This window comes from Diutina rugosa (assembly GCF_008704595.1).
Source record: "Diutina rugosa strain CBS 613 chromosome Unknown scaffold10_size284702, whole genome shotgun sequence".
Taxonomy (NCBI): Eukaryota; Fungi; Ascomycota; class Pichiomycetes; order Serinales; family Debaryomycetaceae; genus Diutina; species Diutina rugosa.
Window position 1 is genome coordinate 150306 of NW_022995117.1, and position 22370 is coordinate 172675.

General features: G+C 48.2%; 10 protein-coding genes across 10 annotated transcripts; 4 read left to right on the forward strand and 6 right to left on the reverse strand. All coding sequences in view use genetic code 12, as the record gives it.

Moving 5' to 3' along the window:
- Window positions 1-2208: 2208 nt before the first annotated feature.
- HIP1 (Hip1p) lies at window positions 2209-3972 on the reverse strand (the record flags this gene model as incomplete). The annotated part of the gene is made up of 1 exon (XM_034155044.1): window positions 2209-3972. The coding sequence occupies one exon, from the start codon at window positions 3970-3972 to the stop codon at window positions 2209-2211; it is 1764 nt and encodes a 587-aa protein (XP_034012814.1).
- A 2648-nt stretch (window positions 3973-6620) lies between these two features.
- Window positions 6621-7580, forward strand: FCR3 (Fcr3p; the record flags this gene model as incomplete). Its single annotated transcript, XM_034155045.1, has 1 exon — window positions 6621-7580. The coding sequence occupies one exon, from the start codon at window positions 6621-6623 to the stop codon at window positions 7578-7580; it is 960 nt and encodes a 319-aa protein (XP_034012815.1).
- Window positions 7581-9067: 1487 nt separating this feature from the next.
- On the reverse strand, window positions 9068-11332 carry DIURU_002400 (uncharacterized protein; the record flags this gene model as incomplete). Its single annotated transcript, XM_034155048.1, has 1 exon — window positions 9068-11332. The coding sequence occupies one exon, from the start codon at window positions 11330-11332 to the stop codon at window positions 9068-9070; it is 2265 nt and encodes a 754-aa protein (XP_034012816.1).
- A 495-nt stretch (window positions 11333-11827) lies between these two features.
- DIURU_002401 (uncharacterized protein) lies at window positions 11828-12697 on the forward strand (the record flags this gene model as incomplete). Its single annotated transcript, XM_034155049.1, has 1 exon — window positions 11828-12697. The coding sequence occupies one exon, from the start codon at window positions 11828-11830 to the stop codon at window positions 12695-12697; it is 870 nt and encodes a 289-aa protein (XP_034012817.1).
- Window positions 12698-13049: 352 nt separating this feature from the next.
- Window positions 13050-14324, forward strand: TUF1 (translation elongation factor Tu; the record flags this gene model as incomplete). Its single annotated transcript, XM_034155050.1, has 1 exon — window positions 13050-14324. The coding sequence occupies one exon, from the start codon at window positions 13050-13052 to the stop codon at window positions 14322-14324; it is 1275 nt and encodes a 424-aa protein (XP_034012818.1).
- A 280-nt stretch (window positions 14325-14604) lies between these two features.
- DIURU_002403 (urate oxidase) lies at window positions 14605-15522 on the reverse strand (the record flags this gene model as incomplete). Its single annotated transcript, XM_034155051.1, has 1 exon — window positions 14605-15522. The coding sequence occupies one exon, from the start codon at window positions 15520-15522 to the stop codon at window positions 14605-14607; it is 918 nt and encodes a 305-aa protein (XP_034012819.1).
- Window positions 15523-16257: 735 nt separating this feature from the next.
- SHM2 (glycine hydroxymethyltransferase) lies at window positions 16258-17670 on the reverse strand (the record flags this gene model as incomplete). The annotated part of the gene is made up of 1 exon (XM_034155052.1): window positions 16258-17670. The coding sequence occupies one exon, from the start codon at window positions 17668-17670 to the stop codon at window positions 16258-16260; it is 1413 nt and encodes a 470-aa protein (XP_034012820.1).
- A 432-nt stretch (window positions 17671-18102) lies between these two features.
- ORM1 (sphingolipid homeostasis protein) lies at window positions 18103-18750 on the reverse strand (the record flags this gene model as incomplete). Its single annotated transcript, XM_034155053.1, has 1 exon — window positions 18103-18750. The coding sequence occupies one exon, from the start codon at window positions 18748-18750 to the stop codon at window positions 18103-18105; it is 648 nt and encodes a 215-aa protein (XP_034012821.1).
- Window positions 18751-18934: 184 nt separating this feature from the next.
- Window positions 18935-20668, reverse strand: DIURU_002406 (SCF ubiquitin ligase complex subunit; the record flags this gene model as incomplete). The annotated part of the gene is made up of 1 exon (XM_034155054.1): window positions 18935-20668. The coding sequence occupies one exon, from the start codon at window positions 20666-20668 to the stop codon at window positions 18935-18937; it is 1734 nt and encodes a 577-aa protein (XP_034012822.1).
- Window positions 20669-21271: 603 nt separating this feature from the next.
- DIURU_002407 (uncharacterized protein) lies at window positions 21272-22369 on the forward strand (the record flags this gene model as incomplete). The annotated part of the gene is made up of 1 exon (XM_034155055.1): window positions 21272-22369. The coding sequence occupies one exon, from the start codon at window positions 21272-21274 to the stop codon at window positions 22367-22369; it is 1098 nt and encodes a 365-aa protein (XP_034012823.1).
- Between the last annotated feature and the right edge of the window lies 1 nt (window position 22370).

Below are 22370 nucleotides of genomic sequence, written 5' to 3' on the forward strand. Positions count from 1 at the left end.
ACTGCTTCAAACCTCACATCAATTGACCCAAATATTTATCTACTATACTTCTGGTGCCAAAGAATAACATGGTGCTAATTAGAAGTCTGTACCAAATTTTCCTGATTTTATAACACATTTTGAAGTTTTTTATAAAAAAATTCAGAAAAATTCCATTTGAGGTTGTAAAACTATTTGTGCCGTATGCTTTCTAGTGGTGTATTTTGTTTCGTTTTAAAGTCTCATACATGTGAAGAACTACCTGATTGAAAGTTCTCGGACCATATGCACATGCAATGCTTGTGTGCAAAACCTTAAAATTGAAGGCGTGATATATGTGTCAATTCCTATGTCGGCGCCCCCCTAAACCCTCCAGACTAGGAATACATGATCAATAACTACAGTGACATTGATATAACTGGGTTGGCTACATTGCAAGTACATATATTAGCACACCTTCTTGTGTTCTGCATCTCCCTCATGCACCTGCATATACACATTAAACATAGATGAGGTGTTTAACCTGAATTACCACTGCTAGAAACATCACAACTCAGTTTCAATGCTTAGTCAATGTAATAGACTACGTTGCAAACTCAAAGTCGTCCAAAAAAAAATTCCGCTAGAAAAAAAAAAAAAAAAANAGTCAACTCGCCCAAAATCACATCAGACATACTTCCAGTGCCAACAAATTTTATGAAGCAAACAGAATGATTTTATCGATTTTTCCTGATTTTATATCACACTTTTTGAATTCTCCACGGAAAATTTAAAAAAATTCTCAGTTGCTGTCACAAGTGCTATTTGAATGGTATACATCGCAATGTAGTTGTTCAACCTTGTTTAGAGTGTAGATTATGTGATGGAAAGATTTGATTGAGAGTTACACAATACATGCAGACTTGACTCTTATGTGCAGGACTGCAATTTGGAGGGAAAACTTGTGTGTCAGTGATTGTGTTGGCTTTCGGAAAGTTTATGAAACAAAATATACGCTCACTTAGATTACGATAAGGTTGAGAGAAATGGGCTGATCAGTCTAAATTCTTGTGGTGAAGCTTGATCTGTTAATCCTGCATATGATATACTGCAGCACTCAGCTAAAATTATTTGAAAAAAAAATTTCAACTATTTTTTTTCTTTTAATTTGCTTGATTGAAAATTCATTTCAATAGCCTTTATAGCATACTTCTCGTGTAGTTCCTATTACTTTGACACAAACATTCGAATCTTTTGGATTCTGAATAATTCTCTTTACGTGGACTTTTGTGAGAGGATATCATCTAAGCGAACAGTTCATGGGTAATATGCAGAATTGGGCTGTACATATCATGAAAGAGGTAAACTCAACTCAATTCTTCCATTTAACATTACGTTGACCCTTTATTTGATACCATCTTCATCACAATGACAAATCTTACTACTTGCCTAATGGCCCTTGTAAAACAGACTGTATTTTCGACGCACAATCGAGTTCCTTTTAGATTCCCTATGCCTGGCGTCCAGACGCTGCGATTGTAACAATATCAGTGGGTTCTACCAGATGAGGACCTTCATCCGAGCATTGTGACGCAATATACTAGAGATTGATTTGAAACTTCATCAATCAGCCACATATCAATGGAGAAATCTCACAAGGCTGAAGGTTGGCAGCGCACGGCGGCCATACATTATCATGACGAGTTCAGCATTATAATTAGCGAAAATACCTGTAATGTAGTTTTAAAATCACCTTGTTTTGAGACGTTAGAAGGGTCCATACCTGGATGTAATCATGGTTAAAGTTTGTAAATAGACCTGGGGTAGTGCGATTCCGCATAACGACGAAACAGTCGTGCATTTACCGAACATGGAGTTTTCAGTTTTTTCGTCAACAGTAATATTGGAGACTCGCACAGCAAGCGCTGAGAAAGAAAATTTTGCACCCATAGGCGCATTGTATGCAGTTTACAAGACTCTATGACTCACAATACTCGTGTGTGACGCCATTGCTGGAGAACGCTTACTTTGACAACAAGTAACCCTGTAATGAGTGCCCTTAACTATCAGCATGCAATTCCAAACCAGGTAGGATAATTTCACTCTTCATTACGTTAGCATCTAGTAACATTAACTTAGGCTATGCAATCGTATCAGTTCATTACTCTAATATTTTCTCTATCATGCAATTTATGTATATACAATTTTTTTCAATCATTAATCGTCATTAATCATGAGCTGGTGCAAGATTTAGCACCAGTACTTGAACCATCTCACATAGAATGGTTTCAACGCCATCGCGTCCTTCTCCTGCTGGATCTCGGCCCGGATGATGTCCATGTCCATTTGACGACGGCCGGTATCCAAGTCCACCTCCTTAAGCGGAATGAGCAACACCCAGCGGCCCAACTTGCGGCGGATATAGATGTTGTGACCCACGAACAACACCAACATGATGGGAGCACAGAGGTATGCCTGGAAGAACGAATACGCCAGCGCTCTGCCGTCGTGGCCAATGGGCCACAACAGGGACCAGAACTGGAGCACAAGCACCACGAGCAAGAACCCCATGGCGTAGATGGAGCCGATGATCCCGGTGGGCGCCTTGTAAAGCAACTCCAGCGTCGAGCGACCTTGAGCGTAAAGTGCCCACCGCACCCGGACGTGGCAGAGGGCAATGTTGAACCACACAAACACCGTGGCCAAACCCAGTACCGACAACATCCAGGCGAACACTTCACCCTGGTTTTCGTAAGCGGAAAGGAAACACAAGGCACCGAAGATGGCCAGGGTAGCGAGGGCAACCATGGGACGGCCACGGCGGTCGATGTAGCCGAAGATCCGCGGCAACAACCCTTGTTCACCAAGCGAATGGAGGGTACGCAGACACCCGTACACCGCCAGGTTACCCACCAGCACCACGGTGAACAAGATACAGGCGTTAAAGATCGAGGGGAGGGCATAGATCTTGGCGTTTTTGATGGCAATGACGAACGGCAGCGTCGAGTTGGTGTTGGAACCAAGCAACTGCGGGTCGTTGTAGGGGACGAGGAAGCCGATGAACATGAGCGTCAACAAGTAGAACAACACCAACCGGATGAACACTTGCCGCACGGCTTTAGGCAACACCTTTTGAGGGTTCTTAGTTTCGGCTGACGCCAACCCCACCATTTCCGCCCCCGCCATAGAGTACAGGGCGGTGACGAAAGTAGTGGCCACCCCTTTAAACCCGTGGGCGAAAGCACCAGGATTATGGTAGTATTTAGCCCCGATGAATTCATGGGTGGGACCACCACCACATACAAGCACGACACCAAGGATAATGAAACCAGTGATGGCGATAATCTTGACGATGGTCAAGAAGTACTCAGCCTCACCGTACCCTTTGACACCAAACAAGTTGATAGCAATGATGAAAACGTAGAAAAGCGATACCCATGCCACTGGATTAATCTTATCGTTCCAGTACAAAATACACATTGCCAGCGCCACCAACTCCAAGGGGAACACAATCAACCACATGAGCGCGTAGATGACCCCGATGGAGAAACCCCACAGGGGACTGATGAACCGCACCGCGTACGTCGAGAACGACCCGGTGACGGGGAAGGCGACACAGAGCTCACCGAGCGACATCACCACGGGGACCAACATCGTCAGCACGAGACCCCAAGCAATCAAAAGCGCCGCGGGACCACCCGTACGCAAAGAACCTCCGGAACCAACGAATAAACCGGTACCGATAGAACCACCAATGGCAATCATCTGGATGTGGCGTTGCTTCAAACCACGCTTTAACGACTCGCCCTTCTGGCCGCCGTCAGCGTTCATGGCTCCACTTTCCAAATCATCTGTCAGAGCAAGGTCATCGCCAGCTTTTTCGTCAACTTCCGCCGGTTTGAACGAGTCCTTGAACCGGGTCCACACCCCGGGTTTGGCCGAGACGCTATTGTTGGAAAAGTCGTGTGAGTCCACCGAGTCCTGGACGACTTCGGAATCGCGTTTGTCACCCATGGTTTTTCCAATAGAATGAAACTAAAAAAAATGGGTGTAATCGAGAAACCAACGATAATTAAAATTCGTTTGCTGGGTGCGTGAAACCTGGAGAAATGTCGATGGGCACCGTCTCTGTTATCGCGCTTGTGTGCAGGACAATACGGCGTTTGTACCCCGGAACAGGCACCGCGGCTGGCCCTCGAGCTGCCCGATAAAGGGCGCGCGCCCTCTGTAAACGGCAACCAGAGCTTGGAGAGGAAAGGCAGCAGCAGAGGTGACAGGCCAAGGAATCCCGTAACCCCTATTCATGCCATGTCCCAAATAACCGAGGTCACCAATGTGTCAAAATCGGTTGCAATGTCACCGGGAGTTGATCTGGTGATATCGTAAATTTAAGTGCACCCCCTGCCTATCGATCAACCCCACACGGCTTAGCTCCATTGATCTCTTCGCTCACGACACCTGGTAATCGCGAGCACCCCGGGGCTCACCACCATGACAATCACCCGATATGCTTCATGTCGGCCCCGATACGGGGTAGTGGGCTGTTTAGTGCAAATCACTCACGGCGTCGTCGCTAATGCGTGTACGTCTACTTCTCCCCCCGGGTACCCGACGCCGGGACCGCCGTAGATATAAGTCTTTTTTTCGTTGCGGCGGTCGCGAGTCGCCGCAGAGACCAGTACGGCATTTTGGTTTTTTTTTTTTTCTTTTTTCTCGCAACTTCGAAAAAAAATCTTCGGGATGAGGGAGGTTCCTCGAGGTGCTTTTTTGCTCACAGATTTTAGTAAGATCGATGGGTGCATCACGTGAGCTATTGATCAAAGTCTAATTCGGCTTTTGTCATCGATATGCACCAGGCGATGCCGATGTCGGGTGGCTCTCGAACGTACAAAGAACACAAGGCACCGCGTGCTTGTGATGCTTGTGGGCTTGTCGTCGGCATTGTCCCGCCGTCGTCGCCCCCCGGTTGCTTCGGCATAATTAGAAACGGTACAGGCTGCTCCTGGCTGTTTCCCCTCACGCCCCGTCGCTGGCGTCACCGTCGCCACGTAGACGATCTCGGGGGTGGCTCAGGTGTTTTGGGAAGGTGTCAAGATCGCACCTGGCATCGCTAACTGTAGCATACGCCCGTGGCGGTGGGGCTGGCTATATATGAAGCACCCCCTCGGCTATTCGCGGGCCTGGTCGAGGTCGCCAGTGCGCATGAGCCGCACTCTCCGAGCCCCGCCACAATAACGGCAGCCGTGCTACCGTGCCCACCAATGACACCCCTCGGGCGCCACGCCACTGGCATCGTGTCCCCTGTGGATCTCATCACGCTTCCTGACGCGGTGACATGTGTCATGTCGACACGATTAGTCCCAGCTAAGCCCCATGGGTAAGCCGTGTCGTCGCACACCCCCTCCCCCTAAACCCCCCCAGATATTGTCAGCGATGGCTCGGCTCGGCAAACGCACGTCAATCCACCGCAAGTGGCTTTTCCTACACGCCAGAGCCAGGCCAGTTAGGGTTGCGCTGATCCCGCTGGCACCCGCCCCAGCACCCTTTTCACTTGTGACTTGCGCCCGAGCGTGGGGGGAAAGACGCATCGCACCTGGTCATGTCCAGGCGTACATGTAATGAGCACTCGCTATCGACCATTGCCATCAGCAGCGACGAGCGCCCGTTTGTGGCCGGTGATGTGATCATCGTGCCGAAGAGCGGTGTCGATGGTGCATGGCGTGAGTCGAGAATTGTGTCGCTAGGTGGTTGCTTTGGCGACGCCGCAGCTGCCGACAGTGCCGGCAGCCGTGTCGACATTTCCGCCGAACAATTCCGCCCCCGCACTTGGCACCTAAAGCGCTAGCAGCTTCGGAATAACCTCACAAAACGTCACGTCAGCGTCTTTGATGAGGTGCCTAAGCCTCTCACCCCCAGGTCGCCCAATGTCTCCCCACGGCGACATCGCCCGATCGGCGCCCCACTCTCATCTCCCCTGGTATAACACTTATTTCTGACAGCGGAAGTCCTCGGCAAACCCGGTGGCGGCAATCGACGAGAAATTTAGCCGGTTCTACAGGACCAGTTTTGGGGCCTCATGCTGTCGCCACTGTTGTGGTGGTGCACATGGGCGGGGGGTCGTGAGGAGTAACACCGCGACAAACGGTTTTGCACACGCAGCCCTGGCCCTGCGTTCCACCACATGAGGCAGGCGACATTTTTATCGTTGGTCCGCCCCCAACACCAGCAGCAGCCAGATATGATATGGCAAAAAAGCCTCGTTTGGTTTCAGTGGGTGAGTCGGTGCCAAGCCCTGAACTAAACGACACCAGCGCCGCGCGGGAGCTAGTGAAAAAGGCTAATGCGCGACATTGACGGGAGCCGTAGCCTCTACACCCCTGGGAGCGACGACAACTAGAAAATTCCACGTGGAGACATATTGCTGAAAGGGAGAGAGTGGCCCCAACCCCACCCGCCTTTGACGGTGGGTGAACATTTGTGGGCGTTACCCGTACGGGGGCTCCTGGCCCCCCATACCGCCTCGCTTCGACTTTTTTTCCGTCCTGCACGCGGCACGCTCCGAACCCGCCCAAATATGCCCCAAGTGCGAAATCATTGCCGGCAATCGACGTCATCCACAAATCTATATCTTTGACGCATTCGGCTGCTTTGCCCGACCCCCTATGGACGTGAAAATGGAAGACTTGTGGACGCACCCGGACCAGCAGCAGCTTCCGCCGCCGATGTACGACGCCTTCGACGTCGACTTGGCCCTGGTCCCCTGCGACATCCCCACCGCGTTCGCCCCCGGCCCCTCCCCCATGGCGGTGCCCCCCATGGGGCTCGACTTCAACCAGTTCGGCGACTCCCAGTTCGCCCAGGGCAACAACATGTTCGCCCTGCCCATCCTGGTCGGCGACGACGCCGCCGGCGACGCCAACAGCGCCACCTCCAACCACACCGCTGGCACCGCCCCCCGGGGCAAAAAGAAGCTGAAGCGCGACCTCGCCAACGAGCAGGACCGCCTCCTCATCGCTCGCGACGATTCCGAGCTCACCCCGGAGGAGTTGGCGTTGAAGAGAAAGGCGCAGAACCGCCAGGCACAACGAGCATTCCGTGAACGTAAGGAGACGCGGTTAAAGGAGTTGGAGGCGAAACTTGTCCAGCTGGAGGAAGAGCGCCAGCGGCTCATGGACCAGCTCGAGTGTATGCGTGCCCACAACATGAACATCCAGCTGGAAAACCAGCAGCTCAAGGCCAACGTGCTGCCGTCGTCGACGCTGCCGGACTCGCAGCAATCGCTCCCCACGACCAACACCCTGAACGTCAGCGCGTTTGAGTTCCCCCTCTCCCAGGACCAGTTCTTCCGCGGGTTGCTCGACGGCACCTCGCACGAGATCAAGGCCGACCACGTCAACCGCGTGTACACCCTGCCCGATCTGGAAGACAAGTTGTTGGCGATTGGCGCCGTGTGGGACTATCTCTTGGCGCGCCTGGAGGAGGCCGGGATCGAGCTAGAAACCGAAGATATCCAACTGATAATGAATAGATTACGGGGTCAAGAAAAGTGCCACGGGTTCGGGCCCGCCTACTCGATGAGCGTCGTCAACGCCGCGTTTGAAGCGGGCATCACCCACGGATAAGCTGGTGCTTTTTTTTTCTATTCTCTTTGCTTGTGAATCCAAAACAAAAAAAGGTGATAACAGCTCAAATACACTGATTAGCGACTACAACTGTTTACTTGACCCCATCAGAATTTTACCGTTTTATTTTTTTTTTTATTTATGATAGTTTATAGGAGTTAGGATATCTTTGAATGAATGATTGTCAATGTCGATCCCGCCCTTCTCCGGGTGTCTCCATCGCTCATGTCGATTGCTGCTTTCGCTCATCGACGTCTAGCCAAAATCAGGTGGTGAGCCGTTGTCACCGAAATAGCCGCCCAACATCGCCGCCTCGTTGCTAATAAATGGAATACCACCTGATGGCGACACCCCCCTCTCCATCCGTGATAGATCTGCACAAATCCGACCGTCGTAAATGTTGTCGTTCCCGTCAGCATCTAATGTCAACGATGCCTGACATAATTAGATTGAGGCTGCGAGGGAAACGACGTCACTTTTGGGGATCGGTACAGAACCAACCGCTGGAATTTGTCACCTGCAACCCGCGTATATTGTTTAATGCCGAGAAAGGTTATCCAATTAACCAGCAACCGTGCACGATTAAGTTTTGTCCCACCATGCGCCCGCTCGCCGATCTCTGTCAAGGTTTAGGGGTAAGCACGGTCAATGCAACATGATGGCACAGTGGTGGATCCATCGGCTAGCCAGCGAGGCTTAGACCCTGCCCCCCTAGGGTCGGATTCCCGTGGCCATTGCCGTGGCCATGGCCGTGGCACGTTGCTTTTTTTTCTGCCGATGACCTCATACCCTGACGGACCCCGAAACTCCATCCACTTAAGGAATAATGATCGGCGTGATGCCGGTGTCGTATTGACGCCTAGCAGCACCCTAAAGTTTATATTTACTGAAAAGGCACTGGCGACATTTTACACAGTAGCCAAAACCTTTCGACTGGCTGCGTAAAACATCACGTGTTCCGGTCAACCGTACGACTAATATACCGTTTCTCTCGAATTCGTAACTTGTCAGACAACCGCCGCCGCCCACCCCAGCGACTTTCCTCCGAAAAGGCATAGTCAAAGGGGTAAAGATCATTGCTCCGAGATCGGTGCACCCAGAAGGTGACCGTGATACTCGGCAAGTAAAGATGGCCGGGCTGCTAAGAACCACGGACAAGCAAAACACATCTCACTTTGAGGGCTGCGGGGTAGTTCTCTCATCTTCCAAGTTGGAAACGATGGCTCATTAATAGAGTCAAAGAGAGACGTATACTATAGAAATGATCCTATGAAGTACGTCGACAAAGAAAAAAAAATGAGTCCGAGTATCGTCGCTCATTTATAGTAGTCGCGTTGTGAGCCCGGGGGCGTGCGATGACATAAAATTAGCCAGCCGTAAGTTACCCGCAAATGATAATCTGTAACCCTAATCGCGAATCAATCAGTTACTTAATGGTCTAAATGGTGGCACTGTATATTTTTTGGTGCTATCATTGATAGATATTACTATCGGTAACCCATTTGCTCAGCGTATGACTTCACTTCACGCTCGACGTCTCGTTTTAGCGGTGAGGAGTATGGTGACACTCGAGCCCGCCATTTCGACAGCGAGTTGTCAAATACAGCCCGCCAATCGTAATGTTGAGGCGGTACAAAGAATTGGGTAGGATCCTTGTTCCGGTTATTCTTCACTCTTCGTCTGAGTTCAGGGCTAGCAGCCCATTTCTCGTAGATTCGGTGATTGCTGTGTGAAGCTTTGTCTCCGCCTTGCTCAGGGCTACTCGATATATGTGGTAGGGTATCAGGAGTGCCCACTGTACCAGCAGTGGGCAATGAAACGGTGGGAGCTCCCAAGGTTTTATCCTTTAGTTGGCGCCAAATGGGGACGAACGCCCCGCTCGATTTCTTGGTATCCGAAACTCCGCGTGAGACACCTTGTTGCGACAGACTTCGATGACCATTGGTCGGGGCAGAAGTCAACGTACTGAAAGCAGTTCCGGCTCCATTGGACCTGGAAGGTGTCTTAATAGTGAACGTAGTTCCCGCCCCATTGGCCATGGACAGTGCTACCGTCGCAGTAGTGGCTCCTGATCCATTAGTATTAGAGGAAGACACTGCTGACCGCTTAGCCAGTGGAACTGGCAACTCTTCCTTTCTTTTGTTACGAGCAATTCCACGAGCTTCCATTGGAAGGGGCACAGCATTTCCTTGATTTCGAGGTTTCTTTGATGAAGCCGTCCGAGGATTTAACAGCGGGAGTTTGGTGAGTTTGGGAGTGGTCAGAATCTTGGGGATATGTGGAACTCTTACAGAATCATGACGAGGTGTTCTCCAGTCACGCGGCAACCTGTTGGGTGACGAGTTGAGAGTGGCTGTCAAAAGTCTATTGCGACTTTCATTAGTTCGAGGTTTCGTCACTCTGTGCACTTTCGGCGATGAGGAGAACGACACCAAAGACGGTACTTTTCGTGGAGGCGCAGATACCGTGCTTTGCTCTTTGGACGGAATCGTAGTCGTAGGAACCGATGTGGAAGCTTTGACGGAGGGCAGTTTAAGCAGCATAGCCGCCAAATCGCGCGATTGGGCACGGAATTCGGCTCTGATTTTTGTGGTATCCACGGGTGAGATTATAGTAGCATCGTCGGACTTTGGTAAGGGTTTTGCTGGTGTTGCAGTTATTGAGGGCACTGCAACAGGTCGTGTCTGATCACAAGCTTCTTCTAAGGCGACATTGGTTTGTTCATCGGCCTTAACTAGAGGTGCATCTTGGAACTCCAGCGGTTTCCTTGATGAGAGTTGATTCAGCTCAAACTGTGTTAATTGCAAATGACCACTTGTCAAAGTGTCACGGAATGACTGTGGTGGTGGCCGCGACTCGGGAGACTTTGCAATTGATGACGGGGTATGGGATAGAATTTTCGACGTTTTGACTTGTCGTATTGGTGATGCAGCGGACAATGGTTTTTTGGCAAGGCTGTTTGCGGAGTTGAAACCAAGTAACGTTTTAGGAAGTCGAATCGGGGATAATTGATCCAGATCAAGATTTGGTGGCGTCTGAGTTGATGCTTTCGGTTTGAACTGCATACGCATGGGTGACGTTGGTAAACGCTGCATTCGCCGCTTCTCAGCTAAACTTTGTCTGGCAGCTCCCAACACTGCTTCAAAAGAGTCGTCAGCATTGCCAGTGTTGTTCGATCGTGATGGAGACACTGGATCTCGAGGTAATAGTTGACGACTGGGGAGAAGTTGAGGTGCTCCTAGAGTAGCCGCATCATGAACTTGTCGGAGCGGCAGTGGCTTGGCTTGCGATTTCGTAGGTGAGTTGGGCAGTGGATGGACTCTTTGTGGACCCGCAAGCAGACCCTGATGTCGAGATGCTGGTGTAGATTGCGTTAGCGGGACTCTCTCCGCTCGAGTAGGTGAGGGTTGCTGTGGATTGAATTTGGGTGGTGCTGCCGGCAGCACCAGGTGCCGCATTGCCGGGGTTGTTTGCGGCATCGGAGACACACTTCGAGTCGGGGGATGTGGCGACAATGGCACACCATTCAACAAGCTTTCGAGGGCGCTGGGGATTGTACGTCCTTGATTCACCTTATGGAGAAATCCGGCTAATTCATCCACCCCATCAGTGATGAGAGAGGCGTACTGCGACACCGGCTCCACAAGGATCTGGTTCAGGTCCAAAAGAACCCCAGCGATGAATTTGGACGATCCCGGCGCCGGCGCCGAAACCTGGCTCGACAGAGCAATCTCTGCCAACCAATCGGCCATGGGGGGTGTGGTACGCGTGTAAGGGCAGTGATAACACTAAATTTACGCGCGCCAGGAAAAGATGTTGTTATAATTCAACCGTGTGGTAGCAGCAGGTGTGGGTTGTTTCAGATGTGGTGAGTGTTTCATATAATTTTGAAGAATGATCACTTACATGCAATCTCAAAGGGGGATGATCTCCCGGACAAAGAGGATCACCACAATATAATTTCCAAGATGAATGCCACTTATTGTTTATCAATGCGACAATTCACTACTGCCTGATCGCTAGTATCAATAATCTTCATTATATAGTCATCACAGCCTCCGTAAAACCGCCGACTGCTTTGTCTTTCGTCAAAGCTCAGTTGTGGTCTAGGTCGCATAAATCTTGGTTTTCGCACCCTAGTCAACCACGCACAAACAGGTGACCCAATTTACCCCACCCGCTACCTCAACCATCCAACACGTGTGTCGTCCTCCTACGGACCGGATTCACTACAATTGATAACGGTTATGGCGTCAGACCACTGTTCTAAGTATGAGGGTGCGTCAACTATCAATTTCGTGTTCTCGATATTGATCACGTTGGGAATTATCATCAGTTATATCCCTCAGTACCGACGCATCTGGCTTAAACGGACATCAGAAGGGTTGAGTGCTACTTTCCTTTTGTTGGGATCGCTGCTGTCGATTTTTACCTTCACCAATATCATACTCATTTCTTCAAAAGCTCGTGAGTGTTGTTACCTGGGCGCATTGTCGCCGTTCAACTGTATCAACTCTCAGCTAAATCTTATCCAGATCGGTGTCCAGTGTATCTGTGCCATTTTGATCTTGGTGTTTGTTCTCATCTGGACTAATCATTCGGTTAAGCAGGATCGCGAAGAGTACGCTCGAATTGTTCGAGTAGGCAACATTGTCTGGGCTCATGCGTTGGTGTCGCTTGTGGAGGTGATTGTGGGCTTGTACACGAAGAAGAGGTGGCTTTATGCTATTGCCAACACCAATGGTTTGCTTTCCACTGCTTTGACGGTCGTCAAGTACGTACCTCAGATTTGGACTACCTATCATTTGAAACATCCGGGTACGCTTTCAGTGGGGATGATGTGTATTCAAACCCCCGGTGGGTTTGTGTTCGCAGCCACCCTTTACTTTACCAAAGGCTCCCATTGGAGTTCTTGGATCTCCTATTTTGTGGCAGCCCTACTTCAGGGAACACTTTTGGCTCTTTGTCTCTACTATGACTATTTCCGAAACTCGGGTGTTCTGGCCCAATTAGCTGAGCGGGCTCAAATCGAAAGGATTGTCTCCGAAAATGAACGGGAGGACATTCATGAAGCCGCTCATGAAGAGTCAGAAGAAGAACGAAGATTACTAGAATAATTCCGGATGTCCCAAGTAAATAAAATTCTTTTACCGATAATTTTTGATAAATTGTTAATTACTGGAAATTGTTAATTCCACGAGTCGAACTACTAGTGTTCACATTTCGCGTTGATCTCCCCAGACACACTTGTTATTTAAAATATAGATCGACGGAAATGTGATACTAAATTCAACTTCGATGGCTTAAGAATCATTAACAGATTGAACAATGGTCCAGCAGAACTTGATGAGTGTTATCCATATTAAAGTAGTGATCATACGATTATACCAACGGAGTTTCAAGTAACGCCACACGTGACCCGATCCAACCTATATTGATGCGAAAAATTTTCACTTCCTCCTCAGTGCCATGTTCAGACAATTGACAAGCTCCTTGCGGGTGGCCTCGCTTAGAGCCACGGCTGTGTCCAAGACTGCTGTGAGAGGCTATGCCGCCTTTGACAGATCCAAGCCTCACGTCAACGTGGGTACCATCGGTCACGTCGATCACGGTAAGACCACTTTGACCGCCGCCATCACCAAGGTGTTGTCGGAAAAGGGTGGTGCCGCTTTCTTGGACTACTCGTCGATTGACAGAGCCCCCGAAGAAAGAGCCAGAGGTATCACCATTTCTACTGCTCACGTCGAATACGAAACCGACAAGAGACACTACTCGCACGTTGACTGTCCCGGTCACGCCGATTACATCAAGAACATGATTACCGGTGCCGCCCAAATGGACGGTGCCATCATTGTGCTTTCGTGCACTGACGGTGTCATGTTGCAAACCAAGGAACACTTGTTGTTGGCCCGTCAAGTCGGTATCCAAAACTTGGTTGTCTTCTGCAACAAGGTTGACATGGTTGACGACGAAGAAATGTTGGAATTGGTTGAAATGGAAATTAGAGAATTGCTTAACACTTACGGTTTTGACGGTGACAACACCCCCGTCATCATGGGTTCTGCTCTTTGCGCTTTGGAAGGCAAGCAACCGGAAATCGGTGCTCAAGCCATTGAAAAGTTGATGGACTCTGTTGATGAACACATCCCCACCCCCCAAAGAGACTTGGAACAACCTTTCTTGATGCCCGTCGAATCCGTGTTCTCGATCTCGGGTAGAGGTACCGTTGTCACTGGTAGAGTTGAAGCTGGTGCCTTGAAGAAGGGTGAAGAAGTTGAAATCGTTGGCGGTTTCGACAAGCCTTTGATCACCACCGTTACTGGTGTGGAAATGTTCAAGAAGGAATTGGACCAAGCTCAAGCTGGTGACAACGCTGGTATCTTGTTGAGAGGTGTCAAGAGAGACCAAGTCAAGAGAGGTATGGTCTTGGCTAAGCCCGGTACCGTTAAGTCGCACACCAAGTTCTTGGCGTCGCTTTACATCTTGCCTACCGCTGAAGGTGGTCGTCACTCTGGCTTCGGTGCTAACTACAAGCCTCAATTGTTCATCAGAACCACTGACGTTACCGGTACCTTGCTGTTCCCCGAAGGCGTTGACGCCCTGACCATGGTGCAACCCGGTGACAACGTCGAAATGGTTGTCGAATTGGCGAGAAAGACTCCCATCGAATTGAACCAAAGATTCAACTTGAGAGAAGGTGGTAAGACCGTGGGTACTGGTTTGGTGACTAGAATCATCGAATAAGCAGTGCCACTCTGTACATAGTAAATGAATGTGTCTTATTTCTATTTCGCAGAAGCTTTGCTTTAGTCTCCGTTCGAGCAGTCCTACACTTGTTACAATTATTCACTACGCGGCCTCGACGGTATCACATGGCCTTGAGAACGCTTCTTGGTTTTGATTAAATGTGATTATTCCCATTTGATCATTGTCGCCTAAGCAAAACAAGAGTATGGCGATAGTGGCGAGTTCTTACAATTTTTCAAATGTAATTACATTACGACTGTTGGCTAAGAATTGATCTCTACAACTTGGGCCCAGTCTTGCGGCCGACGGTCAGCTTGATGTAACCGTTGGGGTCGGACGCGGGGTAGTACAAGTCGTCATTGTTTTCGATACCCTTCCACTCCAAATTGAACAAGATAAAGTGCTTGTTGGGTAAAGCGTACAGCACTTCCTTGATCTCAGGAACTTCCGCGAGGATTTGAGTCAGCATGTTGTACATCGTGGCTTGAACCAGAGCCAGGACTTCAGTAGCGAAAGTTTCCAATGTCACTCTGCGAGCTACGTCGTAGGCCTGGTCGAACACCCCACGGTTGGCCGCTCTAAAGACCGCGTGCAAAGTTGGCATCTGGGTAGTGTCGAATTCCCATTGAGCATCAACGTCAGTCAGTAAGATCCGGTCCCAAGTAGGTTTCAAGGTGGTGTAATCACATTCATTGTAGCCATGGAATTCCAGCCCCGTCGACTTAAGCACCGTCAAGTCCTTAATGCTAGACACGATCTTGATCTGACCAGTAAGCTTGTCATAGTCAAAGTACACCCGCTTAGTTTCAGGTCCTTGGTGTTGGAAGGAGTGGGGGTGCTCAGTGCCATCTGACATTTGAATACGTCCCCATTTCTGTTCAATGATATTGACTTCAACTCCCACGACGTGGCAGTACTTAAGAGTGAAATGCTTAGCCAAGTGACAAGCAAATCTTTCACTGGGCCAAACGTCAGTGGTTTTAGCTTCGACCAAAATAGTGTTCTTCACCGTATCAGTGGGCACAATCAGCGAGTTGTCAGCCTTAGTGTAGGATTCATCAAAACCTCCCCGCAAAAGCACTTGGACGTTGGCTTCGATGATCTCATGGTGCTTTGGGTTCTCCTCACTCTTCTTCACCTTGAGAAACTTGACATTGGCTTTGCCGTAAGATGATTTGATAAGTTGAGCAGACATTGATGTGTTGATTGATTGATTACGAGGCAAATCCCATTCTTTTTATACTAATTCGGTATGAAGCTATCGCATCAAGGCCGATTAACTAGGAGTGAGGACGGGAATATCCGAAATTTCGGGGTTCGACATCGCAATGTGGATGGTACCCTTCACACGGACAAAGCCTCCTTATGGTAATCACCAATCAAGTACAAGATATGGCAGTTGTTGTTATGAAGAATTTCAGCATGCCATGAATTTTGGGGTTGTTCGAAGAATTCTCTCTCGGGAACCTCCACGTTAACTTATTTTAAGGTATGATTACTCAGACAAGCTTCAAGTGGGCTGTACACATTACAAACCCCGGAATTCTTTGAGATCTCGTTCTGATTGCAGAAGATAACTGATAAGGCTATAGTAATATAAATTTGCAAAGCACATACGTACGTATACGGAGTGTGACCAATTGAGGCCAATTAAAGCACTTAAAGAATCATTATCTCTTCACTAAAACAATACAGATCATCATGCGACATGCGGAAGTGGCGGTCTAGAGGACTACAAGCAAAGCAGTTATGATGCGTCTAAAGTGACCACAACTACTCGTCAGAAATATCTCTGGTAACCAAAGAAGTCCAAGGGCTTACAGGTTGCAAAGTGGCTTGCAATGAATGTTAATTTGCGAAATGTTGAATTTTTCATTAGCCATCGTTATATAATCATTATAATTTGTGTTGAACGTTGTAAGTTTTCAGTCTAGACGGAAAGGGGAAAGGCACCGGCCCATTCCGAGATTTCCTTCTTGACTTGAACCAAGCGAGGGTCTTCTTCACCGAGAACCTTAGCCTTAAAGTCCTTCAACTTGTTAGCTTCCTTAGGCAAGCTGGCCTGAACATCCTTAGCGTAGTTGACAGCGAAGTCAATGTAGTCCACAATCTTGGCGAAGTCGGTTTCACCCAAACCTCTCGAGGTCATGGCAGGAGCACCGATTCTCACACCACCGGGAACAAGAGCAGACTTGTCACCGGGAATGGAGTTCTTGTTCAAAGCGATGTTAATCTTTTCACACACGGCTTCAACTCTGGCACCATCGATACCCTTGTCCTTGAGGGAAACCAACACCATGTGCGAGTCAGTACCGTCAGAAACCAACTTGTAGCCCTTTTCATGGAACTTTTGTTCGAGAACCTTGGCGTTCTTCAAGACTTGTTCTTGGTATTCCTTGAATTCAGGAGTAGCAGCTTGCTTCAAAGCAGTGGCAAGAGCAGTGATAGTGTGGTTGTGAGGGCCACCTTGGTGACCGGGGAATACCGAAAAGTTGATGGGGTTTTCGAGGTCATACATGATTTCTTGGCCGGTCTTGGGGTTGACAGATCTCACACCTCTTCTGAAGAAGATCATAGCACCTCTGGGACCTCTCAACGACTTGTGAGTGGTAGTGGTGACGATATCAGCATATTCAAAAGGAGAGGGAATCACACCAGCAGCAATCAAACCGGAGATGTGAGCCATGTCAACGACAAGGTAGGCACCGACCTTGTCGGCAATTTCTCTCATTCTCTTGTAGTCGATCAATCTGCAGTAAGCCGAAGTACCGGCAACCAACACCTTAGGTCTGTAAAGAACAGCGGTCTTTTCCAACATGTCGTAGTCAATCAAACCGGTTTCGAGGTCAACTCTGTAAGGCATGGTTTCAAAGTAAGTTGAGACAGCCGAGATCTTTCTGGTGTCGGTTTGGTAACCGTGGGACAAGTGACCACCGTGAGGCAAGTCGAGACCCATCAATCTGTCGTGGGGCTTCATGATGGCTTGGTACACTTGCAAGTTGGCAGGCGAGCCAGAAAGAGTTTGGACGTTGACACCCCACTTGTCAGGGGTCAAGTGGAAAGCCTTCAAGGCTCTTTCTTGACAAAGCAATTCGATACGGTCAATGTTTTCGTTACCACCGTAGTAACGAGCACCAGGGTAACCCTCAGAGTACTTGTTGCACATGGGGGTCCCCAAAGCGTCGAAAACGGCAGTGGTGGTGAAGTTTTCCGAAGCAATCAAAACGATCGAGTGCTTTTGACGGTCAATTTCATCTTGAATGATACCGTAAACTTCAGGGTCAGATTCCTTGAGCGAGGACGACACGAGGATCTTGTGCGCTTCCGAAAGGTTGTAAGCCATTATTGTGTTGGTGATAATTTTTGGTAGACGGGGCTGCGCCTTATATAATTTTTCAATCGGGGTGCAATTAAATCGGAGTCACCCCAGTTTTGTGAGTCCGCGCAGGATGAGCAATCCATAATAAGTGCATAAGGACTCAAAATTGACTCGGCTAAGAAACGAGGTCAATTTCCAATCACCATGAAACTCAAGATGATCGATGATTATTAGTTACGAAGGTTTATAATATTCATTGACAAGCTAATTAGGGTACCTTTACAAATAGGAGTCAAAGAGGTTAAATTTATCCCTAACTATGTGCATGCAGGCAAAAAAAATAGGAACTGTCACGTGGGACAGAGCATATCTCAATGGTTGGTTTCCTTTCCAAAAAAGCCATTGATATGTTGATATCAAACATAGTCGCTGTTGCATTGATTTCATTCGATTTCTTCAGTAGAGAGTCACACGCAATCTATGGGAGATCGCCAATTTAGGGATCACTACACACAAGCACAGCACGCCATTCAAAAGAAACAAGTTGAGGTTGTAGTGGGAGTAATGAGTCAGGATCAAAAATAAGCAGATGGGAACCATCATCAAGAACTTCTTCGTCGGTGTATACTGGTCACCATTGTCGATTTGTTCCCACATAGTCAAGTTGTCGTAGGCCCCCAGATTAAATTCAAACGGTATACCCTTGACTTGATGAAACATGATATACAGACCGATATTGTAAGTTAAGTTCGTCAATGTCCACTTCCAGTCATCATCGAGGACCGTTAAGAAGTTGAAAAAAACTTTGACAAACACGATGATAACAAAGTGGACAATCCACGCACCTTTGAAGTTGACCCAGTTTGCATTAAGATTCGGGTTTAACTGCTGGTCAATCTTTGTTTCGTGGGAGTCAGGCTCCAAGTGTTGTATAATCAGGGAGGACCGTCGCTGGCGCGTGGCGCTGCTGGTGGAATGAGTGGAAGTGGTTGGAGTCAAATGGTTTGAGCCGATCGAGTTTGATGAAATTCGAATAGGCAGGGTACTCTGACCAAACGAGCTCCCTCTGTTTCGAGGCAGATTCACCGAAAGATGCTCCGACATGGACGGCTATGTGGTTTGCAAATGGCGATTTGGTGAGAGAAAAATGGGTCACTCCGAGCGCGAATTTCTCGGCGCTCGCCTCCGTCGTATAAGCGAAGTCAGAGAAAACGCCGTTAATCGGTTGCGTTCATATAAACACTTATGCTTGATTCAACGAGATATTCTTCCAATGATTTCAATTAAACTATACGACTATACCTCCCGATTGCCATCCACTGGCGGCAAGCTGCACCCATGCCCTCAGACCGTCCGGAGGTGGTACTTCAATAGGAGCTTTGACTAGTAGAGCTCGACCGTTTTCCCTGGAGACTTGTTGTGGGTGATTTGTAACTAAAGGTTCAGCAAAGCCTAAACCCAAGCATCCACAATTCTGCAGCTCTAAACCCCAAGCTAAACACTTTCCATCACCGGTTAATGCCAAATAATGGTAGTCGCCCATTACCACCAGCTTAATTTGACGATTTTGGAGTGCCGGCTGTAAATCAACAGCATCTAAGTTGTTCAAATTTCCTAGCAATACTTGGTCGCCATTAGTGAACAAAACAAAGTTTCGATAGGTACTATTGATGCGAGTGAATTTGTGGTCGGTTCCATTGGAACGGTTGTAGTCATCTAACCATTCATTGTACGCCTCGACCGGGGAGAGCTCTTCCACTCGAGGTTCATCTTCCGATTCAACCCAGGCACTCGCTGGGCACGATGCTCGATAGAGTCGCCCATTCAGTTTTCGGATGAACAAAACACAATCAGTCAAAACCGCAAAGTCCTCGATTTCGCCCTTTGTATGTGGTACGATTACCAGTGTGGCCTTGACTCGCGGCCCCAGAGTAGGGGTTACTGATTCACGTCCATACCAGACTCTGATACCTTCATCAACGCTATAGTAGGCCGCTAAATTCCAACCAGCATGGATCTTATTGATGAAAGCGCTTGTACCGAAATCAAGTTCTACGCCCTGAGAACTTTTGGTAGTTGTATCCCATTGAAACACGCGGTTCTGGTCATCAAGTGCAATCACATGTTGTCGACCACCCAGAATCAGTATAAGTTGTGCGTCATAGGGTAAACGTAACGGTTTGATCGAATCACTCTCCTTTATTTGACTTTGTGCAGAAGATGCAAAGTGAGCGGGAGATTGACCAGCTTTGAAAACGTTGTCACTCGCATCGGTTACGTCACTTTTGCTTTGAAACGGGCGAAGAATGTGTTCAAAGCCAAGTCCACTTAAAGGCAGTAACAAGTCAACCCCTCTAGATTCGGGGGGACCTTCAAGATTGGTGTTGGGAGCTCGACGTCGACCACTAGGAGGATCGCGATCGAAGGCATCATCTGGCCGATCATATCGATACCACAAAGTCCCTAAACGACCACGAGAAATTTCCTGGGACTCGTTTGGATTCCCTGGTGCCCATTGATCGATATTTGATGCACTTGGAGTATGATGACCCACATCTTGACGAAACAGCCACCCAGTGTAATATAATTGACCCAGGATGGTTAAGATCAAAAAGGCATAACCAGTTGCCCTAATATCAACGATAATATGACCATTTGTTTCTGAAACATTTCGTGGATAAGGTATCCCAACGCCGTTCCGCTGCCTGAAGGGAATTTGGGATATGTCATACCCGAGGCGACGATGAGCTCCCAGGCCCCAAGTATATAATCGCTGGTCAGGATCAGTTCTCAACCGAAACAACTCTTCCCATGTCAATCCTTGATCCACTGTAGTATGGTCATTGTCGTTATTCGTGAATAACTGGTTGTATAATGTCTTGTAGATGGGTGACTGTGGGTACCAGAAGCGGGCATAAGCCAGTTTGCAAGTTAATGATAAACGAAGCGTATCACGGGGTCGAAGGTATTGAGGTATGACAGTAACTAAGAGGTCATCTCCCAAGTCTAAAAGTGTTAACATCTGACGATTGGTGGCGCTCTCCAAGAAATCGCACTCTATGACATGCAGCACTAATGTGAAGGACGGCGTGAGAATTGCCAATTTGGTTAGCCCACAATCCACCAGAACTGGAGTAAGCCCAACGCTCTTACAATAGCACCATAGTGAACATGATACTGTCCCCAAGTCAGACGCTGTTCAACGCAGCCTATTAGGTCAACATGCATATGTACCTTCAAGAGTAAGGGGCATGCACAGCCACGTGTAGCATTCCGAAGAGATGATCTAACCCAAAAGTGACTCTTACGCGGTGCTGACTTCGTGTAAATGTATCGCTAGGCAATTTCTTCACAATACCCTCCTGTGTGGAAGCTCCTGTATATGGAATGAATCGAAATGGGCTGAGAGCCATACTAAATGGGACACCTCACAACAAATGCTACGTAGATGCTTCTCTCTTTCAGGGAAGAAAATGGAAGTTGATGGGTATTCGTTATCGATATGCCTCTCCTTAGATTTTGGACCTCTTGTGTATATTACTGCGCGAAGTGTGGCTGTTCAAGGGTCTAGTATGGTCGGGATCGTATATAAACTTCGCGACTCACCCTAATTTTAGTGACAGTCATGTTGAAGATCCCGAGACTCGTCTTGACAGCCTGTGTGGTCATTCTTGTGATACTACCATTTGTATTCTTTGCATTACCTGAACGACCTTTACTGATTAAACCTTTAAAGGTCGTTGATACTCCAAGACCGGTGCAAAATTTCAAGCGAGTGGAATTTCATGATGTGTACGCCAATTTTACCAAGATAACCTATGATACACACTATTCTGGCCCCAAGCCTTCTGTTTTATTCTTGTCTTCTATTGGCGGTAGTGGATCATATGGAAAGGACAGAAATTTCGAGGATCTCATGAATACCCTCGAGTCTCAACGCCAACCCGATTACGATTACTCGTATGCATTTTTATTTGCATCACACGAAGAATTCAGAAACGTTGATAGCAGGATCAATAGGTTGATGCAGCCGCATATGGTGAACAAGGTCACCCTCATTTACGCTCCTTTTCTTGAGAAAGACCTCGGGTTCACAAGAGACGAACGCCACAGAAGTTACGTTCAGCGGAAGCGTCGTCGGAATATTGCTCGCTCGCGGAACTTCCTCTTATACAACAGTTTGGAAGATCATGAGTATACCTTATTTATCGATGCCGATGTCGTGGACTTTGCCTATAACAATACGCTTGAGAAATTCATTAAACTGGATCTCGATATAATCGTGCCACGAATCAGCGTGGGTGATATCACCGATTACGATAAAAACTCATGGAGAGGACCACGGGCAAAACCGAATGATGACGACTTGAGGTTTATGGATGAAAACAAGTGGGATGAATGGGATCAGAAATGGACACCTCACGATGATCACAACATGTGGCATTTTAACCATTTTGCCGAGAATAAGAACGGAGAAAAGGATAGCCATGAAGGCGATCTTGACTATTACGTTCCATTGGATTCAGTCGGTGGTGCTGTATTATATGCTAAGGCCGATGTATACAGAAAGGGCGCCATGTTCACCACAAGTTACGTCGTTGGAACGGAATGGACGCGTCATGAGGGTTACGATGGGATTGAAACCGAGGGACTCTGCTATGTCGCTAGGCCTATGGGTTTCAAATGCTGGGGGTTTCCCAATCTAGTAGCTCATCACAGTTAAA